The sequence below is a fragment of the Clarias gariepinus genome, chromosome 7, assembly GCF_024256425.1.
Source record: "Clarias gariepinus isolate MV-2021 ecotype Netherlands chromosome 7, CGAR_prim_01v2, whole genome shotgun sequence".
Classification (NCBI taxonomy): Eukaryota; Metazoa; Chordata; class Actinopteri; order Siluriformes; family Clariidae; genus Clarias; species Clarias gariepinus.
The window spans coordinates 29,617,298-29,639,140 of NC_071106.1; the positions used below are offsets into that span (position 1 = coordinate 29,617,298).

A 21,843-nucleotide genomic window follows, 5' to 3' on the forward strand; every position below is an offset into this window, starting at 1 on the left:
GATAAAATGGGAGGGTTGCCTCCAGGAAGGGCATCCGGCGTAAAACCTGCGCCTTCAAGTGCGGGTCAAATAGAATGCTCTGGTGACCCCTCGACAGGAACTACCGAAAGACCAACAACATAGGCATAGAACAAAAGTTAACTTCTTTTTTCTTTTCTTTTGTGTTTAATTCCGCCTCACAAACCAAGTAGATGCTTGTGAATACTGTAAAAGGTTCCTAAACCTGTCTGATCTTGACTCCGTGCACAACACGTGGTCCATAAAAACATGGTTTGACAAGGTTGGTGTAAGAACAGTCAATGTCCTGCACAGAACTCTGACCTCTCTATCTCTTCCTCAGTTGTCCGTGAAAGGGTAAATCCCACAGCCACACTCCAGAGTACAAAGAAATCATTCTCTAAACAGGACGTTATTATAACAGCAGTGGGTGGACTAGAATTGGAATTGGATTTTAAAAAATAATAATGAAAAAAAAAAAAACACGCTGTGACGGTCAGGTTGCTACACTGAGTGCATGCCCAGAAATTGTAACTGTGCAGTACAAAATATTAACACAAGATGGAGCCATTACGTTGTATGTCATTTGCTTAAACGTAACACAAATGGAGTTCGTGTTTTTTGACTGTTGGTGCGTCACAGGATCTGTCGCTTTGCGTTTGACACTAGCAATATGCTAACGAGTTTAACAAGACAATTATTTCTGTGTACGACCTCCAGTTTGTCTGCGACATGTTATTTAAAATATTATGGTTGTGTGATGTAAAAATGTGCGCAAAAAAATCTGTGCGCGTCAATCAGTTTACTTAGCCAACAGAAAGGCTGTAGGCGCAGGTTGATGACGCGTGTGCTTACTCAATGAACTACAAATCGCATCCGGTTTGTCTTTCTTCCGCGCTGAAAGCTTCCTGGGATTTGTAGTCCATCTACAGCACAGTCGAATTCACGAATGTGTCCCATATTCTCCATGTAGGTGTACATATGATATGCAGTAGTGGGCTCAAGTGTTTACAGTGTAGTGCGCTGTACATTCCGAAAGGGGGCCATTTTGTATTCGAGTACAGCTCTTTTCTGTCTGTGCTGCAGCGTGTTCCTCTGTTCCCCCCCTCCCCTTTGTTCTTTCTCTCTTTCGGCATCCCCCCATCCCCCACTACCTCTCTCCTTCTCTCCATCTCCTACTCTCACCATGAGTGTGTGTATGTGTGTGTGAATGCTTCAGCGTTTCCATACCGCCTGCAAAAACAGCCACCGAATCGCTGAAGCAAAAAAAAAAAAAAAAAAAACCGAGCCGGAGGAGAAAAGGCAGAGCAAGGCCAGAGGAAAGGCAAGGAACACGTCCATAACGGAGTATTACCCACTTATCAGCCTCTGTAAATTTTATATCGGTAAGTCAACTCGTCCATGTTAGTCTTTATCATATTCTTTTATGTCAACAGCCTGTATTAACTGTTCAAATGAGAAATGTTCCAGTGTGTTTGTGTGTGTTGTTGAAAAGGTTCAGTGTTTGGAAGAGAACTTGGCGAAATCTTATAAACAACTTCACGAGTGATTTTAAATATTTTGTGTTTGTGTGTTGCGTTTGTTTTTTTATACAATCAGCAGAGAAAGATGCATTGGTGTATTGTTAAAGGATGTAGAAAAAGAGAGAGAGAGAGAGAGCTTGGCCACTTGTCTCCATCTGCCTGTCATGCATTTCTCCACAGAACAGAGGAAAGAGGCAGAGGGATTCAAAATGGTGCTGGGACTTTTTCAGCCTGTGTGTGTGTGTGTGCTCATTGTGAAAATCATTGTATGTCCATTATGGCACATGGGGCAGATTTTTCAGGGTTAGTTAAGAAAGCAAGAAACAGATAGCATTTTTTCTTTGCTGCAGATCGTATTAAACCTTAAGGAAAGCTCAGCATCTTTTGTTCATTTTTGTGAAATGCTAAATTATGGTGAATTTTAAAGATGGCCTATTTGAATGTCAGATCCATTCTTACATAAAGGTTTATTTGTTCCCATGTTGACTCCTTTAGGCCTAACAGGTGATGTGATGTTGATATTTTAATATTTATGTCGATATTGGCAGTAAATTACTTTACACACATTTTAAAATTCCTTTGTTTTTTGCTGATGAATTCATTTGTGACTCACAACACCAATTGGGTAACTATGTTGTAATTATTGTTATTGCACCTTATTTAATTAAATTTAATTTAATGTATTATGGCAAAACATATTTTTTATAATAGTAAAATTAAATATTGTCAGTGATTGTTGCATTTAACTTGCACTTTGCATACCTATAACAGCATAATGTATACTAGCTTAATATTAAAAAAAATCACCCACTTCTAAAATTTGTGCAGGTGTAAATTGAGGTAGTCATGCTGTACATTATAATCCAACTTGCTTTAAATAAAAGGCATTTATGAAACTTGTACAGTTTGTTTTATTAGCTGGTCCAATGTTCTCCTGTGTAGGTGTTTATTAGCGTTGCATGATTTAATTAAAAAGAAAGTCAACACACATTGTGATTTAAACTCCAATGCTTAACTACTAAATGTACCATTTACCATTCACATACAGTATATTTATCTAGCAAAATGTCAATTAATAATATAATATCATATTATAATATAATATCAATTATTAAAGAACAATAAACAAATTCTTAAATTATTGACAAACCCCAAATAACAATGCATATGTTGCCTTTAATGGATAGCAATTGAATGAATGAATTTAACAAATTTAAAACTATAGTTATTTGTGTTTTTAATATTTGTTTTTTTTCCCACTTTATATTATATTTAAAACTGGTCACTTTGTAGCTACTTTTCAGGTTTCTTATTTTTATTATTTGTTTCCTTGTATGTCTAAATGATACATTAACTATTTAGATATTAGAAAATTACAGTTTTATTTATCTGCAAACGTCATTTAAATCTTACGATTGTGCAAGTTTTACAGTAGTGATATTCATTGTACCCCACTACGTGGTAACCAACACTGTTCATTGATCCACAGTTCACATTTTAGGTGAACTGTGTTGGAATAAAATCTGGTGCAATCATTCTATATCAGTTGAATTATAGTATGAAAAGGAAGATTGGCCATGTGCCAACTGGATTAATTTATGCTTGTGTAGGTGTGAATTTAACACCATAGGTGATCGTTCTGTGCTAATGCTAATCTAAGTTGGGGAATTTCTGCTTTTAGATAATAAATTAGGATAGATTTTATGTTCATTAAGTGGCTAAAATTTACAGCTTCCCGTTTCAGTAAATAGTCTAATAATTGGGGCAATACAAAGTCAGTAATAATAATGTTGATAGATAGATAGATTGATTGGTTCACCTTCAGTAATGACTTTTATCCTTGTCAGGGTTGCAGATGATTGAGTCTGTTTTAGGAACCCAGGACTCGGGTCAGGAGTTTAGCATTTCACTGCATATCGTACTGTGTATGACTGTGTATGTGACAAATAAAATTTGAATTTGAATACACTTTGAATGGGGCGACAGCCCATTACAGAGCACTATGCACACACATTTACACACTTCTTTACACCTAGGGGCAATTTAGCAGAGCCAGCCCACCTATCGGTGTGTGTTTATGTGGTAGAGTAAAAATAATTATTGTTTTTTAATTATATAAAGACGTACACACATGCCCCAGGATGTGTTGGTTTCCCCAGATAACCAGGAGCAGATGATGCTGGATACTTCTGCTTTGAGGTTTTTAGAAGAACTCTGTAACTGTTCATCAGTTGTATGAAATGTCATAATAATTTGGCATTTATAGCATTTAGCTACACTGGAAAAGATGACGACAGTGGTTATTGAAATCTGATGCAATATTTATAAAGCAGGGTAAAAATATTTTTGAAAATGTGCATCAAGTCTGTAGCTCCCAGTGAACTATGTATCAAAAAGTTCCAAATTTTGGAAAATGTTTTAATTTTTTAAATATTTTTTTTTGGTGTCTTTTTTTTGTTGTTGTTTTGTTTTTTTTATGATTAATACCCATACAATCTCTCATAAATGTCACTACACAACAATAAGTAAAAGTGTATAATTTATACTGAAAAAACAAGGTATCCCAGCACACTCACCATGAATGAAAAGACATTAGATTTGTGACTTTGTGCGCCACAGTTGAAATATGTTACTGGTAATTATATGCCTATATGTTTTAGGTTATGTTAAGAAATGGCCATAAAACAAGTAACCATATATAGTATGTATAGGATGTAAAGTTAGTACGCTGCCATAGTAAATCTTGTTTCCACATCACACTTGATATTAACATCCATCTCATTTGATTCGATCACAAGGGAAAAGCCAAGATGCCTAGTCTTAAATGCCCGATTGTATGGTTTCTCACCTGTAGCCAAGACTATTCAACCTGTAATACTGTTTCTGTTGAAAAGTACCATCCTGTGGCTAAGTACACCGATTAGCCATAAATTGAAAGCCACAAAGCATTAACACAGATTATCAGTTATATACTATTAAACTGGTGACAAGATCTGCCCAAGGCTACCCAAGAATCACCCATACCCGCTGGGATCAAAGGCGAGCCCATCTGGTACAATCCCACGGAAAAGCCAATGCAGCACAAACTGCCAAAAAAAATCAACGCTGGCCTCGACAGAAAGGCACCAGCAGGCAAAGAGCCCAAGGCCATGCCAGACCTCCAAACTCCACAGATCCCAATTTGATTTAGCCCCATTGGAGTACACCGAACGAATAAGTTCCACATCCCACAGCACCCTTTTCATCTAACATCCATGAGCCATACACCAAAGCACGCCCCCAGAGATTCTGCAGAGTTTGGCCTCAAGGGGCCAGAGCTGCCCATGTGGCACAAGGAGAACCTACACAGTACTTGCATAATGTTTTGTTATGGATAATGCACAATGTTATGGTTGTTTGGTGTATATGCTAATGTACTTTAAAAAAAAAAAAAAAAAAAATTAATTGGGCTTCACGATTTGATCAAAAACATGCTGCAATTATTTTAACATATATTGTGAGTGCAATGTAGTTAAACTGCAACATGTACCTATTAAAATAAGTCAATATTTACCAATATTATTACCTGTAACAAATGTAGGATTTGCAGTTAGATAATTGCGCAGGTCCATATTACTTTTTTGCAATTAATTGTCTATTTGAAAATGCATGTTTTAATATTAAAAAGTAAAGTTACACAGTAATTCTTAATGAATCAGTATTAAAACCAACATTTTCTGAGTAAGACTAGTTCATTCAGCAAAACTGGTATTATTGTCGTAAACAAATCGAGAATGAGGTGGCCCATTCAGGGACAACTACTCTATTGGGCATTTGCTTCATGTGATGGAAACCAGCACCTATATCAAGATTTTAGAACAGCAACTACAGCATAACTAGTTTAGTTTAGTTACAGCTAAACAAGTTTAGCAGGTTGGTTTAAACTAAAGTAACTGATATTCAAACACAACACACCGTATCTTATACCTGGAGATTTTATTCCACCAGTAAAACAGTGAATTGTCTTTGGTGCTTACATCTTTAAATATAATAACTGCAGACAGAATATGGTCTACTATGTGAAAAATTTGGATACCCAATCACCAGTGATAAATGTTTTTCAGCTGACAATAGAAAAGCCAAGAACACTTCAAGTTTGCCAATAGCCAGTATGTCTAGCCATTATTAGACATTTTGTACCCATACTTTTACTTCATGTAGATATGCAGTGTACATCTGACACAGCTATGATAAGAACATACTGTATGAAATAAATGTAAGTGCTTACGAGGCGAATTGCCAGTTTGCGAAGTTAGGCCTTTTCACCATGTCACATTTAATGTTTGGATTACTAATTGTCAGATATATGGTGGCATTACCACCTTGCCACTGGTCTGTTGTTCGTGCCAAAACCGAGCAACAGCCTTCCTCACGTCTTCCTTATACAATCCCATGACTCTCTCATATCCTCTCTTTTTCTTACTCCTACACTCTAGGGAGTCGATGTGAGAAGTTATTTTAGAGAATGTCGCTCGGTTGAACATGGCCCCAGTAGGGCAAGGACTATGCCAGTCTGCAAATGCATGTATTTTTGGATTTTGTGTGGGCAGACACTATGAATCGCTGCTTTTCTTTCTGCTGCAAAATGAAAATGTGGCTATGTGCATACTGACCTTGCCTCAAATAGAATGATTTTTGGTTCACACAAGGATCAATAAAAGCATCATTAGTATTTACAAGGAAATCAGGCTGGAGAAAATAGTGGAGAGCGAGACAAACTTGATGTGCAACCTAGTTAAAAAAAAACAACAACAAAAAAATCTAAGTGTGTGTGAAACTCAGATTCTGCCTGGGCAACATGAGCTTGTTTTTTATATTATTTTCTATTCTATTAATTAACACAATACACTAGATTTTGGGCAGAATTTTAAAGCAGAGCTTAGGTTAAGACACTTGAGTATGAACATTTGCTCAGACTATTGTCTGTGTGTCTGAGTTTCTCACTGTCTGCTTTTTTTTTTGCAAATTAGATAAAAAGTCAAACTCATTTGTGTGTTATGATAAAAATCAAAAATCCAGTTTCTCCAAATATTAGATCAATACAGAAATGATCACTTGCTTTGATAAGATTATTTAGCTCATCATTGTCGGGTTGGGTGTTTATCTTTCTCTTGACAATATCTCATATATCCTCCATGTGGTCATGTCAGGAGAGTTGGCTAGTCAATCACGTTCAGGAATATCATGATCAGCACACCACTTAGTGGTGGTGGTGGTAGTTTTGGTCTGGTGTGCAGGTGCAAAGTTGGAAATTGGTATTTCCATAAAGGTTGCCAGCAAACAGAAACATAAAGTGCTCTTGGTAAGTGGTTGTTTTGACGTTTGACTTGATAAAACACAGACTTCTGGTACTCCAGATCATCACAGACTGTGAAAACCTCACTTAAATAATTTGGCTTCTGTGCATTTCAGCCCTTCCTCCTGAAATGGGACCTTGATTTCCAAATATCTTCATTTGAAAAGAGAACTTTAGACCACTGAGTAACAGTCCAGTTCTTTTTTTTTTTCTCCTTAGCACAGGTAAGAAGCTTCGGAAATTGTCTCTGTCTCATGAGTCTCTTGATACTAGGAATGCAACAGCACATTTCCTTGAGGCGAATGTGCATGGTTGCTCTTAATGCACTGACTCCAGCCTCACTCCACTTCTTGTGAATCTCTTCCAAGTTGTTGAATCAGCTTTGCTTAACTATCTTCTGCACGCTGTTGTCATCCTTGTTACTTCTGCGCCTTTTCCTACCAGCCTTTTTCCTTTCAATAAACTTTCCATGAATATGCTTCAGTACTGCACCTTCTGTGCCTCCCCCTCTTTGTGGAGGGTGTCGATCATCTTTTGCACAACTGTCAAGTCAGCAGACTTCCTTGTCCATGTATTGAATTGGACTGAAAGATGCATGTTATTCATAGTGTTCATAGCGAATAATAAATTGCTAAAACTTGAAATAATATAATATTTTGAGATACTGGATTTTGTTTTTCATTTGCTGTAAGCCACATTAGTTTCCACAAAATTGGAACAATATTTGTTTGAAATATCTTAGTTTGTTTAAATGTTAAAAAAAAGATTTTTTAAATTACATAAAATAATGACCTTTTTACAGTGTTATATTTTATGTGTATATTGCTCTAAAACAGTATATCATGTGGAGGCTGTGTAAATGATTGAAGTAACATCATTATTGCTACACTCCATTCTTAAGCTTGTTGGGACTAAAAAACTTACAGCTTTTTAAACAGGAACATAATTTTTATTTTTGTGTATTCAGTTGAATTTGACGTTCAACTAAAAATATGTAAGCACCTGAGCCCAGCGGTAGTGTGTCATAAACTGTTGTGTAAGATTTTCCAAAAATAACATTCAAGAGCATCATATTAAACGGTAGAGAAGGAGAATTGTGAATAAATTCCCACATGACCAAAAATTCTAAAATGAACCTGGTCAGCCACCTTGATGGCAAATTCAAAACGCATGCAAAACTGAAATGAGGAAACAAAACACCAAAAACAAATCATGTTTTTATGACCATTCACGTGTGGAAAGGGCCTCTGTGTCAGATGGGGAGATTCCTAATGAACGCATATTCTTAAATGACTCAGTGACTTCACTCTGCCTACTTGAGATTCAAAACACGTTCATCGGCCCAAATATGGCTTCCAGACACACATATGGACTGAAGGACTGTCATATTTACATTTATGAATAATGACTTTCTGTGGTCTTTTGAGCTAGTAAATGTAATATCAAAAAAGCTTAGCAAATTTCATGTTTAAAAAAATATCAGCTATCTCTAAGCTTTAATTCTATTGGAAGTGTGTAAAAGGCTTGTGGGGGGAGGATTGTGTATCTATTGTTCGTTCACTCTCTGGAGTATGAGTGATTTCAGTGCACTACTCAGGCCCTGAGGCAGTACACATACACATGCACTTACTACACGTTCTTGATGGCTCCTGCTGGTACGTGGGCTGCGCATGAGACAGAATTAACATGTCCACCAGCTGCCTGTTCATCTGCGAGTGAGCGTGTGAGTGTTTTCCAGGGGCGCTAATGAGAAGCCGAGGGTTCTGGTGTTAACATAAAAGGTCAGATGGGTGAAACTTCTGGGTTTGAACTTTTAACATGATCACAGTATATCATGTGGAGGCTGTGTGAATGATTGAAGTAACATCATTATCGCTGCACACCATTCTTAAGCTTGTTGGGGTAACTACATACATGTTAACTGCACGTCTCTTATAGCCAAGATTGAATTCTTGAATGCATTGATTAGTCATGTTCATCTTTGTAGAGTAACCTTGTTCACACTAATTAAACTTTGGTTTTATGTATAGTTTATTGCAGTTAAATTTGTTGTGATTTTAAATACATAAAATACATATTCTAATAATGGTGAGGGTCTAGTTCTAGTGAATGATGTGGTAGTCATGATGGAGCTTGTGTAATTAGGGAGGATAGATTTGCATTTACAGCATTTGGCTGCAGTCATGATCAGGCGTAAACAGACTAACCATCTTTAGTCTCCAAAAAAAAAAACGACATTTTAGTAAAAAAAAAAAAAACAGCTAATATTATTTACTCTCTCTGTTAAAGATTGAAGTCACTGTGGATTTATGGTAAGATGTGGAATGGAATTATATTACGTTATGTTAGGTTACAGTGGGTTCATGGATCTGTATATTTATGGGTAAGTGCATCAGCTCTGTTATGAATGACATCAATATCAGACCCAATACCAATATAGGATTGAATCAGGGCCATCTCTAGTGTTGAGGATGGAGAGATTGTAGGGAGGGTTTAGTAAGCGTAATGAATTTGATTGAGTGGTCTTGATGGTGCTAGTCCTGATGGAGAGCTTGTCACGATAGGAGTGACAGTACTGGACTGAATGTGATGAGTATGAAGCAATGACCATGATGAAGTAATTGTCATGATTTTGATGAGAGTCATTTATGTAGATAGCTGGAGGCAGCTCATTGGACCAGAGGCTTCCTGCTGGGCTAAAGCTCGGCTTTTGTAGATTTTTTTCTTCTCTCTCTCTCTCTCTCTCTCCCTCTCTCTCGCTCTCTCTTGTCTGCTTAGCAAATTGATGACATGGTTTTTAAAAAGTGAAGAATGAAACAGAATGTTTAAAGATAAATGAACATGAAATATGCATTTATTTCCTCTTAAAGAAATTGAAAACAAAGGTCTATTATCTTTTTTTTGTGTCTAGAGTTCCAACTATGAAGCAACACATACCCATTTTATACGGTTATACTTACAGACTTTGGTAATCGTTAATGAATAATTATTTAATTGTAAATGTTGTCTTTGGTCAGTCACATTAGTTGCTTATCTGTACCTTAAATTTAAGTGAACCAAATTTTTGTTGAATTCCCCTGCAATAAACCCTAAAGAAAATGACTAAGCCAGGTTAAAACTCTGAGTTTGTATACAATTGTTCTGAGCATAAAGGCTCACAGAGGGCAGAGGTGCTGGAGCGCTGAAAGGCAGCCAGAATGGCCTTTTATGGAAACCAAAAGAACAAAATACTAAAAAACAATAACTCTCTCTTATCTCTTTCATTTTTAGATCCTGTAGAGGTGTTCAGAAAGAAAGACGGTGTATTATGTCATTTCGAGATGCTTAATTAAGTCTCTCAACGTTCTGCTTTGTTAAGTCAGAGTGTTGTGTGTGTAAATGCTGTTAGATGAAGGTTCATTTGTGTTCAGGTTTTGTTTGTCTCTGCACTTCTATTTGAACAGGTTTGTCCTTTGCTGTAGTCATGCGTGAAAGCTGGATGCCATTCTGACTGGGTGATGAGGCAAAAAAAATAGTTATAGTTTAAAGGCACTTAAATATGTCGTTTGTAAGCAAGAACAATTAAGATGAGCAAGAGTGCACTTAAACTAAATTATCTATTGCAGCCGAATCACAGATGTGCTGAGATTCAGTATAATAGCAAGTTTGATAGTGCTTTTATGCAACCGCTGTATTTAGGAAATAATAATATTAATATTGAGTTTAATTACAGTTAAAATATGGCAGAATGTTCTCCTAATCTTCATATAATGTATTAATAGTGTATATATATATATATATATTTTTTTTTTTCTAAAATATTTTTTTATGTTTTATAATAGAGATGAACATGTCGATTGGCCAGTGGCCATAATTGGCTGATTTTAGTGGCTTCTGAGTGGCGCAACAAACCCTTATTTTTTTATGGCGTTACCAAAAATTGAGTTATGTTATCAAAAATTTAGCATGTTAAAAGCCTCCGATCTGCCTTTTTTCTTCAAACCCACTCATTACACACGCTTACATAATTCTCAAAGTGTTAGAAAACCCTGCATGCCCGCTTTAGAAGCTGCATGCAGCCGCGTTCTTACTGTTGAGTTTTCAAGAAAGGTGTTTAAGGAGGTAAAATAGCTGTTTCTTTATAATCGTACGGATGGTACACTCATGTACTATTAACACATTTTCATCCCATGTGGTAGGAGAAGCCATTTGATAAGTTTGTTTAGGAATGGCTGATAATTATGGAGGAGGACAGAGATACATGCTGCTGCTCATTTAAACTCTTGTATTTGAAGTTAGTTTGTATTCTTTAAATGCTACCCTTGCCTCTTAAGTGATAAAACTAATCTTATAAAAAATGGGCTAAATTTAATTACTCGTTAAACATTAACAGTTTAAAATTGTGATAAAATCTGGTAAATGTAGTATCGAATTGGGATATTTATAAAATTGCAATTTAGTAGATGACTGCTGATTCACATCCCTCTCTCTCTCTCTATATATATATATATATACACACACGCGCACACACAGTAAGGTCAATAAGTATTTGATCACCCTGTGACTTTGCAAGTTCTCTTACTTAGAAATCATGGAGGGGTCTACAATTTTCAGCATAAGTGCATTTCCACTGTGAGAGACAGAATCTAAAACGAAAAATCCGGAAATCACATTATATGATTTTTTAACAATTTATTTGTGAATTACTGTGTCAAATAAGAATTTGATCACTTGCTTATCAGCCAGATTTCTGACTCTCAAAGATCTGTTATTTTGCTTTTAAATAGTCCATATGAATCTTATGGAGACGCTCCTTGATTTTCCTGGCTGTGTGCTTTGGGTCATTGTCATGTTGGAAGACGCAGCCACGACCAATCTTTAATGCTCTGACTGAGGGTGATCAAATACTTATTGTTCTTACTGTATAATGTATGTGTATATATATATATATATATATATATCGGAGAGAGAGAGGGATAATGGGGATGGTAATAGATTCTGAAGAAGCCATGCTCACTTTATTGGCTATCAAACTCAACTAATTTCAATTCCTTCCTCTTTTTCATCTTTATCTGATGAGCTTGCATATTTTAAGTCAAAGGTTATAATTGTGACTATGTTTCTGTTATTTATACAGGATCTCATTTTCTTAACAACCGTAGTCTCTTGCTTTAGTGTCATGTATTAATATTTTAGCAGAATATCTCTCACTCTCACTGTCTAGCTTGTTTCTCCCCTGCTGTTTGTGGTGTTCTCGCAGTTGGACCTCACAGTTCGCACACATACACACACACAAAGTGCTAGTGTGTGGCCAGTCTTTTTCACAGAGCGCCTCTTTAAGCTCGTCTCTTTATGATAAATAATTCAAAACCTCTCCTTTATGTGTGTGTGAGTGAGTGAGAGAGAGCGTGCACACAGGCATGTGTCTCAGATCAGTAACACAGCAGGTGAAATTTCTCATTCTGGACAGGAGGTACTTCTATCCTTAAATACATCGCACGGAGAAAGATGTAGATGCAAACTGTGAGAACGAGGCATAAATACAGGCTAGGTCACATGCATAATTCACAGGGAGTGGTGGACCTCTTAAGGCAACATATATCAGTGGAATTTCTACCTCTTAAAGGTAGAAATTGCCACTGGTGGTTAATCACTTTCAGCTTTTTGGATTCGTCTGTTGTATTTTTGTAATCATAAAAATATCATATTAAAATGTAAAACATATTTCAGTGTTATTAGTGTTTATTCAGTATACGTCAATTTATGTGTCACTGTTTTTTCCCCCTATAAATCTCATTAAGCATTCTCACTAGCATTGAAATACACAACAAAAATATATTTAAGAAATATGCACACACATACACTGCCCAGCCAAAAAAAGTCACACACTCTAATACTCCTTTAAATTGTCTTTTGATTTGTATACGGCACAAATTCACCATGGCGTGGTTTTGATAATCTATTGCATAATCACAGCATTTACTTTCGTCTTATTAGTTTGTCTCAGGGATCTTGTATTGATGACGGGAGGTCCAGAACACTGTGATTCTCAGAGGATTTAAGGACTGGAATCTGTAGTGGCCAATCATTGTGTGAAAATGAAGTCTCATGTATCCTGAACCACTATTTCACAATTTGATCCCAGTGAATCCTGCATTGTCACCTTGGAATATGTCCATTCCATTAGGGGGAAAAAATAATTAATTGATGGAAAAACCCAGTCATTTAGCATATTCGTGTTGTTAGCTGACCTAATTTTTTGGGCACAAGAAAATTTTACCCTGATGTGCTCATCACTCTGGAACAAGGTTAAATCTGGACTCACCAGACCACATGAGCTTTCCAGTTCTTCACAGCATTTTTTATGCTGCCTAACAAATTGAAACCTTTTCTTTTCCATTAGCCTTATCTATACATGTTTTTTTTTTGTTTCTTTGTTTGTTTTTGAGCTCTTCAAGTGACCTTTCATCACATTCATTTAGGAATGTTTTTCTAACCACATTTCTTTGCCTTATAGATTATTGGTACCACTACCCTTTCAGGTTTTATTAATGCATTTTTTCAGTTCTTGCCCCAATTTTAGTAGTTTTAGAAATCTCCTTAGTTGTTTTCTATAATGGCTGGTTATGATTGGTTGGTGAAGATGGTTGTAATTGTGGTGCACAGCCACTGTGCACTGTGTGTGTGTGTGTGTGTGTGTGCGTGTGTGTGTGCGCGTGTGTGTGTGTGTGTGCGTGCGTGTACACGTACATATATGGCTGTAGCAATGTTGAGATGTCAACACTTGTGTATTTCTGTGTTGATTATCCATAAAGTGCACTACATTAGACTCCCTGTGGAAAGCCCAATGTGCTTTTAATAGATCTGTTCTTTTTAAGAAAAAAAAAAGTCAGCATTTGTAACATTAGTGTTGTAACTCTCTGCCCTGTTGGTGTTTATGGTTTGCTTGCCTGTGTTCTCATTTTGTTGCTCCAAGGCAGTGATAATGAGCAGCAGTGGCATATTATAAAAAGAGAAATGCACTATATAAATACGGTATGAGTACAAGGTTCCTCCAGGATATGAGAAAGCGAGAGAGAGAGACAGAGAGAGAGAGTCAAGGGCACTGCAGCACTGCTTAGGTTCACTTCAATAAAACAGACAAAAGAATAAGGTACTGTAGGAGGTAGAGAAGTGGAAGAGGAAATTTATAATGTAAAGTTAAGGAAGAAAGGAAAGCAATTATTCTGTACCTGTGGGAGAGAAGAATAAGACAAGAAAGATTGAGTGATATATATACATATGCAATCAAAAGGAAAGGAGGATGGGAAGATCAAAAAAGGGAACAGGGTGGAAAATTCTGTAGACCTAGGTAAAACAGAATGTGTCATGCTATTATCTTTTATTCGTAATGTCCTTTTAGTTAATTTGGCTTACCCTTCATTTACACTAGTAAACAAAAATGCATTCATCTAGCTTGTAGTTTGTCTCTTATTGATGTGTAGCAAGCACCACCATTATCTCGTGTAGGAGTATGACTTCTGATGAGATAGGATAGTAACAAGATGCATATCCCCCAGCACACAATTTATATTCCTTTAAAATGATTTCATATTTTTAATAAGACATATAAATGTGAAAATAAGCTGTTTGATGTGCACAACACCCCACATGTTTTAGCTTAGGTATGAGATCCCTGCCTTCCATCCATCCCTTAAAAAAGAGAATTGTCTCATGTTAAAAACTGTACACTGCCCAGCCAAGTAAGGCCCAATTTGGATTTAAATAAGCTAATACCAGGAGCCTTAAATTCGATAATTACTGCAGAGATTAATATTTTAACATTTAACACTAACTGATGCAGTGAGTAGCTTCTCACTTCTTAAACAACCGTATCAGAAGGCGTATCTCATACTCGTGAAAAAGATGTTAATGTGTTTCAGAAGAGTCAAATTATTATTATTGGAATACTGGAAATTGGCTTAAGAACTCTAATGCATTATTAAAATCTGGAAGGATAGTGCTGAACCATCAAGTGCATAGAAGAAATGTGGTCATAAAAAAAAATTGAGATCCCTGTTTCTTCCAGGGTAGGAAAACGAGGGACATGAAGAGGTATGCGCCAGTGCCGACTGTACAAGTCTCAGGATGCAATGGTATAATCTGGAGTTGTTTCAATTGGTCAGGTCTAGGCTCAGCTAAGGCAGATGACTGCCTTAAAACTCATTAGATTCATATTTTGTAAAAATGTTCATTTTTATTGGATAAATGTCAGCTTATATTAAAATAAAAAATCAGGGTCAGTCTATCAATTTCCATTCAATAATAATAATCATAATAATCCATACAATTTCAAACCAATTTAGTATCAGTTATAGAAGTTATGGAAGTAGTACAATTGTGAATCCATAGAAGCAGGAAAATGTTTCAAAGGCAAAAGTAGATGCTTCCACCTGTAAGTATGTTTTTTTCCAGGATGCTAATTTGTGGGCCTGAAATGCCCCTAAATTATATTTCAGGTAGGAAACTTTTGGAGAAAATCTATTTTAGACATTTGATCTTGCCTGACCCTATTTAGATCCATTCAAAAACCTAATCATTTCATCTGCTGGGTACAGTAGTTTCATTGAAAATAAATCCTGCAACCATTCAAACACTCCTTCTTGAGATCTTAGGTGGATGCACTGACCCTACAAAATAAGGTCGCCACCACCTACGATAAACAAACCACTGGGCCATGTTGCGTCTAAAATGTCATTTACTTGATTAATTACTTTTTTATAAAGCTGTTGAATAAAAGCAGTATCTCAGTCGCAAATGAGCGCTTATACTAAACACTGGCATGGGTGTGATTTCCTATAGCACTTAGCCTTTGTGGCCCATACCAACTCTTGCTTGTACAATAAGGCTTAATTAAGTAAATAATACAGTAATCAGTGTGAAAAGTTTTTGTGCAAGCCATACACATGTTCTAGCTGCAAACCCTCTCCAGAGACACCAAAAATCCCTGAAACTTTCTTACCATTTTTTTTTTGTCCATATTATCATTTAATATGATGTCCTTATTAAATGTTTCTTTTTTCCTTAAGTAGTAAATGAGGACTATCTGTAGGTAGGGAACAACGCATGAGATTGGAAATGTATCACATACAAACCATATCATCAGTCTGAGGAATCTCAGACCCACTCATTTGAAACCATCACTTTGCTAATTAACTGTATATACTGTTGCGTCAAATACAGAGTCAGTCTCTATTAATGGATTTGAGCAAATAGCTGGCTGGAGGTTACTACATTACAATAACTGGCCCTTTTTTTGGGCACGCCTTAGGGAATTGACATGTTTGATGGGCTAGCTAATGAACTTTATTATTTAAACACCCCTAAGGAGCAAGTTAGGGTGACGAGTAAAGCAGAATAAGGAGAATATATTTAGATAGATGAAGCGAGAAAAAATAAAAGAAAGGAAATAGTAGAGAATGACTGAGGTATGGAGAGAGAGTGGAAGGAAAGTAAAAGAGATGGAATGATGAAAAAATAATGAAAAAAGACAGATCATTTAAAATTTAATGCCTTCTTAACTAGATAGAAATTGTAGAAGAAATGAAGAAGAAGTGAGAAAGAGAAGGCATGACCTCATTAGTGTCCTATAGTCAAAAGGGATTTGGGCAAGAGAACTAAAAAGGGAGCAAGGGTGCTTTTTATGGATACTCAGCCTCATGAGTGATTGAAGCTCCTATCCGGCTGCTTTGTAGTGGACTGAGTGTGCTTGAAAAGTGAAGTAAAAAGGTATGTTTAGGGTTGTTATGTGTGTTGTGATGTCTGTCTTGCAATGATTAGAGAGGTGTGTGTGTGAGTCTCTCTCTCTCTCCTCAGTTTCTATTCATCGTGAGAACCTTCCCTGGCTATAAGTATTAAAGCAGCTATACAGAGGTGACTAAAAGTATTGAGAAAAAAATTAAATTGTGTTTTAATTATATTAAGAATTTTTGTAAATAATGACAAAATAATAAAAATAATTTATTTGTACAGTGAAATTGTTATACAACAATCAATAATAGGTATGAAGTGCTTTATTCTTCAAAGTCAAAGTGGTGTATGTAGTACTTCAATCCATATTTGCTTGATAGCTTCTTGAAGATCATGTAGAGAAGAGGGTTTAATCAATGCTACTGCCTTTTTTACCACTGTCCAATAGGGTTCACTGCCTTGTTCACCACTGTCCACCACTGTCCTATTGGGTTTAGGTCTGGAGATGTCCAAGGCCATGGCTTCAGAAGCTGAATCCCTTTGTCACATGTGTCAACACAACACAACATGTCAATTTAGCACAAAATCAGCCAAATAGTCCCCCACCCCCCCACCACCCACCCAGGCTTTTCTGAAGGGTTGTGGTTTAGCAGTAGCTCATTTTCATAGTAACTGAAATGGTGCATTTGGAGAAGGAGTGAAATAAAGGAAGTTTGAGGTATGAAAACCTATTATCTTAGGTGTATTTCAGCTGGAACATTAACAGGCACTTTAGGGAAGCCCTAAGACCTGTGTTTACTTGTTAAAGAGAAAGTGAAATATGGGACCTTTAATCAATCCTCAACTGCTTCATTCTCGAAATGTAATTTTCCCTTCATTTTGAATAATGATAAGCTAGACACACTTCTCCTTAGCATGCTGTTTTCCAATAGCTAACACTCTAACATATGACAACACCAATATCCCCATACACACACACACACATACACACAGATCATACAAACAGAGCAACGTTTATTCAGGCAGCTTTTCAATGAGTTCATGTGACGTTAAAGAGAACACAGGACTCAAAAACAAAATGCCCCATGCTTCATACACTCCCCCTTATGTCATCCAAACACTATTGCCTCATATTTTTCGGTCCACTGGGCTGCTTTAAAGCAGCAAAGCAGAAATGTTTCCCACACAAGCACTGAGAAAATGAAGAAAAATGTGCCTCTTTTTTAGTCCATGAAAGTTTAGGAATAGTTTCTGATGTAGCTGAAGTAGAATTATCCTGCAATCTGGCAAAACATTAGCTGTGTTTACTTCTGTTGCATTCGAATGCATAGGTTTTGTAACTGTTTTTATTCTAATAAGAGTCTGTGGATTAGACAAACACTGTGCCATTATTAGGCTTCAAGTTTTGGGCACCAAATTGCTTCGATACCCCTGAGTATTGGAAAGTGCTCTTGATTCACTATCAAATTTTGACACCTGAGCAGTAAATCAACATGGTAAGCATGCATCATGCTGGCTACTATGCCTAGACAGTTAAGTGTAACTTAACTTGCACCTTACTAGCCAGTTCTAGTCGCTTGTTCTAAACATCTAATTGTTTTTTTATTATTATTATTATTATTATTATTATTAAAATAAAATGTTTTTGTATGGGGTTAATTATAGTTTTTATAGATAATCAGCATCATCTAAGATCAATATCGGAGAATCTGTGTATATGATGTATGAAGATCTGTATCATCCGAGAAGAATTGTGCATCTCTAGCTTTGATATTACTGTAGGTATTATCTAGTAACTAGTATTCTAGAAAATCTACTATTTTATAATTTATCATATTGTGAATAACAAATGTAACAGCCTTTTAACAATAATTTATAACTTCTATTTAACAATTAAATCACATGACTTTAGTAAGTATATGCACAATAGTTATGCGATGACTGAACATTTGTAATCAATGCACTAGTCACAATATTAGCAGTACAGCCAAGCCAATTCATGGTGTTTGTCGGGAAAAAGTAGCAAAGCGAATGTTGATTGAATGGATATGTGGGTGTGTGTGGCCTCGAAAGCTGCTTTAAATGCATTTTCTCTGTGACAGAATGTATTGTGTTGAAAAGGCCATCTTGCATTAACAGAACGTACAGTTAATGAGATTGAAGGACAGAGAAAGAAGGGACAGACAGACAAGTAACTGATAAGGCGAGAAAAATGGAGGAACATCCAAAGTCTTGCTGATTAATGATTCTATAGTATGGGCGTACACACACACACACACACACACACACACACACACACAGTGCTTCTCATGAGTTGAACATTTCATGCCATCGCAGCTTGTATACTGCGCCTCTGCAATCCTATCTCTCTGACTCACTTATTTCACTGACTGCTATTCTGACTCATTCTTTTTCTGACTTTCTCTCTGACTTTTGGATACTTTCTCACTCACTCTCTGACTCACTTTCTATATGATTCTCTGATATTCTGCTCCTCTTTCTGACATACTGACTCTGTGACTGTCTCTCTGACAGATTTTCTGTCTCTGTCTCAGACAATCCCTCTTTCTCTCTCTCTCTGAGCTATGTTGTTTTGCTTTGCCTGTTTTTTGTTGCTGTGCTTTGCTGTGCTCAATTGTGCTTTTTCTAACCATGACCTTGCTTTCCTTTTGTCTTTCTTTCTTTTTTTTTTCTTGTTTTTATTTGATGTTTCAGAGTTGCATATCCATCCCTTCTTCATTTGCCTTTGCTTCAGTGAGAATGGCAGGCGGACCTCCTTCTGACAAATACACTTTTCTCTACCCGACAGACAGCAGCTTAAAGAGGTCAGTGTAGAGACTGTGTAAACCAGCCCCATATCCACCATGTAGGGGTGTGTGTGCTTGTGTGCACCTGAATGTGAATTTACTTTTGTTTGGAAATTTCTCCATAATGCTGTTTTTACCACTTTTAGTGGGACAAATGGTTTAAAAAATGTATAAAAATTTTAATCCATTATTGTTTTTGAAAGACTCAACACTGTTACACAAAATGTTCATTTATGTTTCGTGGTGGCCAAAAGTATTAAGACGACATGTGCCATTTATGTATTAGTTCTGCCTGTGCATAAAACAGTTGATTTCACTAATTGGTTCTTACCTCCAGGAACAATTCTTCAATTATGACTGAAGAATTGTACTATTTAACTGGAAAACATGTAAAAACCTGCGATGCAACAACAATATTCAGCTTCTGGAGCCATGACCTGGAATCCCCACACCTAAAGTCAATGGAAAATTGTTGGATAATGGTGAAAAAAACAGTAGTAGTCAAAAAAACGTCTGCTGTACATGATCTTCAGGACGCAATCAAGTATTGAGCAAGTCACACCAGAGTACTGCAGACATCTTTTCGACTGTATGCCCAGCCGGATCCAGCAGGTTTTGAAGAATACAGGACTTCATACTGAATATTGATTGTTGTATAGCAATTGCATTGCATAAAAAAAGAGACTTTAAAACATTAAATGCATTGCATAAAAAAAGAGTCTTTAAAACATTGAATTTCACTTTTGTTCTAATACTTTTGGCCACGACTGTACACTCCCTGCATTGAAAATACCACAGGGTTTCTCGATGAAATTTATTAATTCTGGTTTCTGAGCTTTTCTCTAGCTTTCTTTCTCTCTCTCTTTCGTTTTCCTGTTTTGCTCTTCTGTTTATTTTCTGACTCTCAGTAACACAAAGACAAAAATTACGCTACATTATCCCCAGATGTGTCTTTTCCCACCTAGCTGACTCTCACTATTGTTTTATTCAAATCCTTTTTTTTATTTACCCTACCACAGATCAGATGTTTACTGCTCTCTGAACGCACCAGCTGATGTTTTTTAGGTCAGATCAGGATTGAGAATGGACAGTTTGTAATTTATGTGACTTTTTGCCGAACAGTGATTTTATCCGATTTTACTAGCCATAGCTGCTAAAACAGCTTAAACGAGACGTTTGGTATTTTTCTCATCCTAGAACAAATGCAGCCGACTAGAAAACCACATCCATTGTTTGAAATGAATGAGCAGTCAAACAAATATGACGTCTTTTAACCCACATGAAGCGACCAAAGACGTATCAATGTATACTTTTTCAGACCACATAAAAGTTCATTATGACTGCGATGTATTGGGTGATAGAAATCTGATCTGACCAAATAAATCTGAATTAGACAATTGATTTTTACCTTCTTACCTGAAAAAGTTGTTGGTTACAAATAAGGTGTCCAGATAGAGTACTTCAGCAAGGAAATGGGAAAGAAATATATTATTAAATGTTGACATTTTAGTTTGTCTTCTGTTTTAGCTCTCCATGACAAAAAGTGGTTTTAACCACTAGAAAGATTATTTTTAAATGTAAGTATTTTTTTTAAATAGGCCAAGTAACATTTGGAAAGGCTCATATCATATTATAGTTTGGCTGGAAGATACAGTATAATTGCAGTTATAAACTGAAATGTGAATGCCTGTGATCAGGCTCTTATACTTTCGCATTAACCCAGGTCCAACAAGTGCAGCCTGGTAGACGAATTAATTCCTCTATACAGTAAGAGTGCTATTTGACTATTAGTTCTATTACTGAGCACATAGTTATTGATATATTGTCCAAAAAAAGTTTAACGATCCTGTCGATCCCATGTGTGCTTGTAGTGTTTTCATTCATGTGTAAACATAGCCATTATTACTAGATAGGGTTACTTTATGGAATGTATTCCATGAAAAGCTTAAAAATGGAAAAGGAAACTTAATTTTAGGACTCCACTGGGAGTTTACTTGGTTACACACATGAAACACACTGTCCAAAAAATAAGTAAATAAATAAACATGGCATTTTATTAACAAAGGCGCAAAAATCTATTTTATACCACAACCGCGTTACAAATGTTGGAGCTTGTGTCAATCTTACAGCTTTTATAACGAGAGCACAAGCAGAATGTCCCAGAAAATTTGTCACAGTTGCTAGCTAGCAGCCACTGTTTCTCAGTCATGACGAAGGGCAAGCCACAAACTGCCAAGCATAGTTTGGTTTTGATGCATAGAAAAAAACTAAGAGAACTGTTGGTAGTGTATGGTTTTGACCAACATTGATTGATTATACACATAGAAATGCTGTGTAGAGTACATGCAACTGTAATGTTCCCTGGTAGCCATGGAGCTAAGAGATTTTCATGCATTTGTCTTTTTCATGTGTTTTTTATAGACTTTCTCTCTCGCTCTCTGTGTATGTATTTTTGCCTTCTGTTGTTTTTGTC

At 36.3% G+C, this 21,843-nt stretch overlaps 1 protein-coding gene across 5 annotated transcripts in view; it reads left to right on the forward strand.

Annotated features, from left to right (window-relative positions):
* The first annotated feature begins 991 nt into the window (after positions 1 to 991).
* fam168a (family with sequence similarity 168 member A) overlaps positions 992 to 21,843 on the forward strand; it is a 37,696-nt gene continuing 16,844 nt past the window's right edge. The window contains exons 1-2 of one of the 5 annotated variants that reach the window (XM_053500405.1): positions 992 to 1,382; positions 19,319 to 19,388. In XM_053500405.1, coding sequence (XP_053356380.1) covers positions 1,208 to 1,382; positions 19,319 to 19,388 — 245 coding nt within the window. In that variant the 5' untranslated portion in view covers positions 992 to 1,207. Of the gene's footprint in view, positions 1,383 to 19,278; positions 19,389 to 21,843 lie in introns of all 5 variants that reach the window. The other 4 variants (XM_053500407.1, XM_053500406.1, XM_053500409.1 and 1 more) reach the window with 4 other exon arrangements.